The sequence below is a fragment of the Coffea eugenioides genome, chromosome 3 (genome assembly GCF_003713205.1).
Source record: "Coffea eugenioides isolate CCC68of chromosome 3, Ceug_1.0, whole genome shotgun sequence".
NCBI classification, from domain to species: Eukaryota; Viridiplantae; Streptophyta; class Magnoliopsida; order Gentianales; family Rubiaceae; genus Coffea; species Coffea eugenioides.
Window position 1 is genome coordinate 45,053,406 of NC_040037.1, and position 2,949 is coordinate 45,056,354.

General features: G+C 40.1%; 1 protein-coding gene across 1 annotated transcript; it reads right to left on the reverse strand.

Annotated features, from left to right (window-relative positions):
• Positions 1-276: 276 nt before the first annotated feature.
• LOC113764483 (L-type lectin-domain containing receptor kinase IV.1-like) lies at positions 277-2,621 on the reverse strand. The gene has a single exon (XM_027308397.1). The coding sequence runs from the start codon at positions 2,482-2,484 to the stop codon at positions 448-450; it is 2,037 nt and encodes a 678-aa protein (XP_027164198.1). The 5' UTR covers positions 2,485-2,621; the 3' UTR covers positions 277-447.
• Positions 2,622-2,949: the final 328 nt, after the last annotated feature.

A 2,949-nucleotide genomic window follows, 5' to 3' on the forward strand; every position in this document is an offset into this window, starting at 1 on the left:
TAAACTACCCTTTAGCTCACTAAAAATACAAGACAAAATTCAGTTTACAAAAATTTACAAATAAAAGATCACATTAATGTCATTCAAAAAAAAATGAGCAAGAGAGAATGTTGAAAAAAAAAGAGAGAAGAAAGTGACTTCTGTATCTTTCTTTTTTAATTTTTTAATTAAAATCTCAGGATGCCAAGTGATAGGAGAAACCTCAAGGAGGTTTCTGATATTAGCCCATTAAAGAATCTGTTTGATTTACAAGACATGAAACTAAATAACACAAAATAGGAGAAAAGAACAAAAACTTACAATATTAAAACAGTGCATATTGAAACGCCCTAGTTCATAAAACCACACTCATAAATAGTACAAAGGGGTTCTACGGGGTAGAAAGATTGAAAACATAGAACAGATATGTCAGAAAATGCACTCAACAAAATAATATAAGCATCTCAATTACCGACCACCAGAGAGAACAGAGTCTGCTACAGAATGTGTGAAACATTTGTCTGTGGAATATGCAAATGACGATGTAATATCTTCAAAGCCAGCAGGATGGGCGAAGCCAAGACCAACAGCAGAAACGCCCATGGCCAGTGGTGATAAATCTGGCAGGGCAACTGCCCCCTCCAAGTACAGCAGAACTTGCCTCATACTTGGCCTAATCTTAGGCTCTGAATGAGAGCATAACATGCCCAATTTCAACACCAATTCGGCTTCCTCTTTCACATACTCAGTGCCCAACTTTTGATCAACTGCTAGGAGAATATTGCCTGTTTTCCAACACGAAAATACCCAATCTACCAAAACGATATTCTCTGCTGGTTCAGCTCGGGGTTCTATTGGCCTTCTTCCACAGGCAACCTCTAGCAAAAAGGCCCCGAAAGCATATACATCAGTGCTTGTTGTGGCCATCCCAGTCCTATTATGCTCCGGGGCAAGATAGCCAAGAGATCCTGCTACATGGGTGCTTTGAGGGAGTGTCCCATGATCGTATAGCCTTGCCAGGCCGAAATCTCCTAATCTTCCATTCAGTTCACCATCCAACAGTACATTACTGGCTTTTACATCTCTGTGGATCACAACTTGCTCCCATTCTTCATGTAGATAGAATAATCCTGACGCTACACCTTTGATGACTTGCAGTCTTTGGCTCCAGTTGAGGGTATACTTGGGTTGGTTATACAAAAACTTATCTAGACTACCATTGGACATGAACTCATATACCAAAAGTAACTCTCCTTCACGCCGACAATAACCCAAGAACGGTACTAAATTTCTATGTCGTAAGCGACCAATACTGACTATTTCTGCAACAAATTCTCTCATTCCCTGTCTTGCTTGATGAGAGACCTTCTTGACGGCAACCTCAACCTTATTTCTTGGCAAAACGCCTTTGTAGACCCTGCCAAATCCGCCTTCTCCCAACACCTCTTTTTCTCTGAACCCCTTGGTGGCAATGTATAGATCTTTATACTTGAACCTGTGAGGTCCGTAAGCAAGCTCCCATTCTTCCAGCACTTCTGCAAACTTCCACTTCCTCCTCAGATAATAAGCTACTCCAGATGTTAGTATTAACAACATAAGTATGCAAATCAGGGGCAATCCCAAGATTAAAAATTTAGAGACTTTCTTATGTCCAAACCGAGGCAGCTTGGGAAGCCGAGAGAGATCAAGAGCTTGCGCATCCCCATTCATCTTGAAGCTCCATCCAAGTACATAATGAGATGTTCCTATTTCGATTGGGCTAGAGGCTGCAGAAAAGCCAACATACATGGTTTGCTGTAAAATTGGCGAAAGATCATATCTCAAAGACAAAAGAGGAGTATGTGGTTTAGCAGCCGCTATTGGAGCTAATGTAACATCGATTCTCCTCTCAACCCCGTCGTATTCCACCCAAAGTTGCATCTGTTGACCGCTGCAAAGAGTTAAGTTGTCAAATGAATTCTTGTTATTAGCTTGGTAACTTGCTGGCCGGGATATCTTGGAGCTCACAGAGTTAATATCAATACCAACATGGTTGTCATTGATATCTTCAAAATCTTGGTTTTGGAAAGTGTCAAGCTCCACTGCAAAAACGTGATTTGTTTGATTTCCATTGGTGCTTCTATTGAAAAGGCCGAGGAACTGTGTGGAAGGCCCTCTGGTAAGGCCTCTTGTTGGTGCAATCACGAAAGCCATTCCCGGACCAGTCACTCCTGAGACTTTGGGTACTATAGCAAACACAAATTGGGTGGAAAACGAGAGGGCCGAACTGTTAGATTTGCTCTTGAAATTGATGGGATTAGGATAGAAGGCATGCCCTGTTTCTAATTTCGTGGTGTTGGTTATCTGTAGGAGGCCATTGCTCATGATTTTGGCTAATCCATCCAGGCTTAGATTTGATGATTGAAATCCTTGATAGACGAAACCAGCATCATCAGAAGCTGCTGCACCAGCGGCGGTGTGGACCAGAAAATAGGCTAAGATTGCTGTTGCTAGATTGAATGACATGACTAAAAGACTTGATGTCAATTGCCAGCTTCTTCTTAATTTAGTAGCCTACATGTTGCTATCTAGCTGTTGCGATTTCTTCGCACTCCTTTCTAATTTCTCACACAAGCTTTGACTGCTTTTTAACTAAAGCCAAATGACGAGCAGTTATAGTAGACATGTTACAGAGTCTGTAAGGGACTTGCCCGCTACAGTAGTGGTTTTGTTCAATTGTAGGATGATTGTTATATTTTCCGATATACAAGAAAACAATAATGTTACTTTGAAGTAAAAGTTTTTTAACAGGCTCCGATACATAATAATTAGGATTAATTTTTTATATACTAACAATTAATGTATACATTATCACCGATAGATGCATGACAACTCATTTAAATTAAAAATTAAAATCCAAATTTTACTCATGTATCATCTATCCAGTCATGATAGAGTATGTATGCACTGTCAGTATATATGAGATTTACT

What these genes read in the sequence shown, in the direction of transcription:
- LOC113764483 (XM_027308397.1), bottom strand. Translation starts at nt 2,484, where the DNA reads ATGTCATTCAATCTAGCAACAGCAATCTTAGCCTATTTTCTGGTCCAC.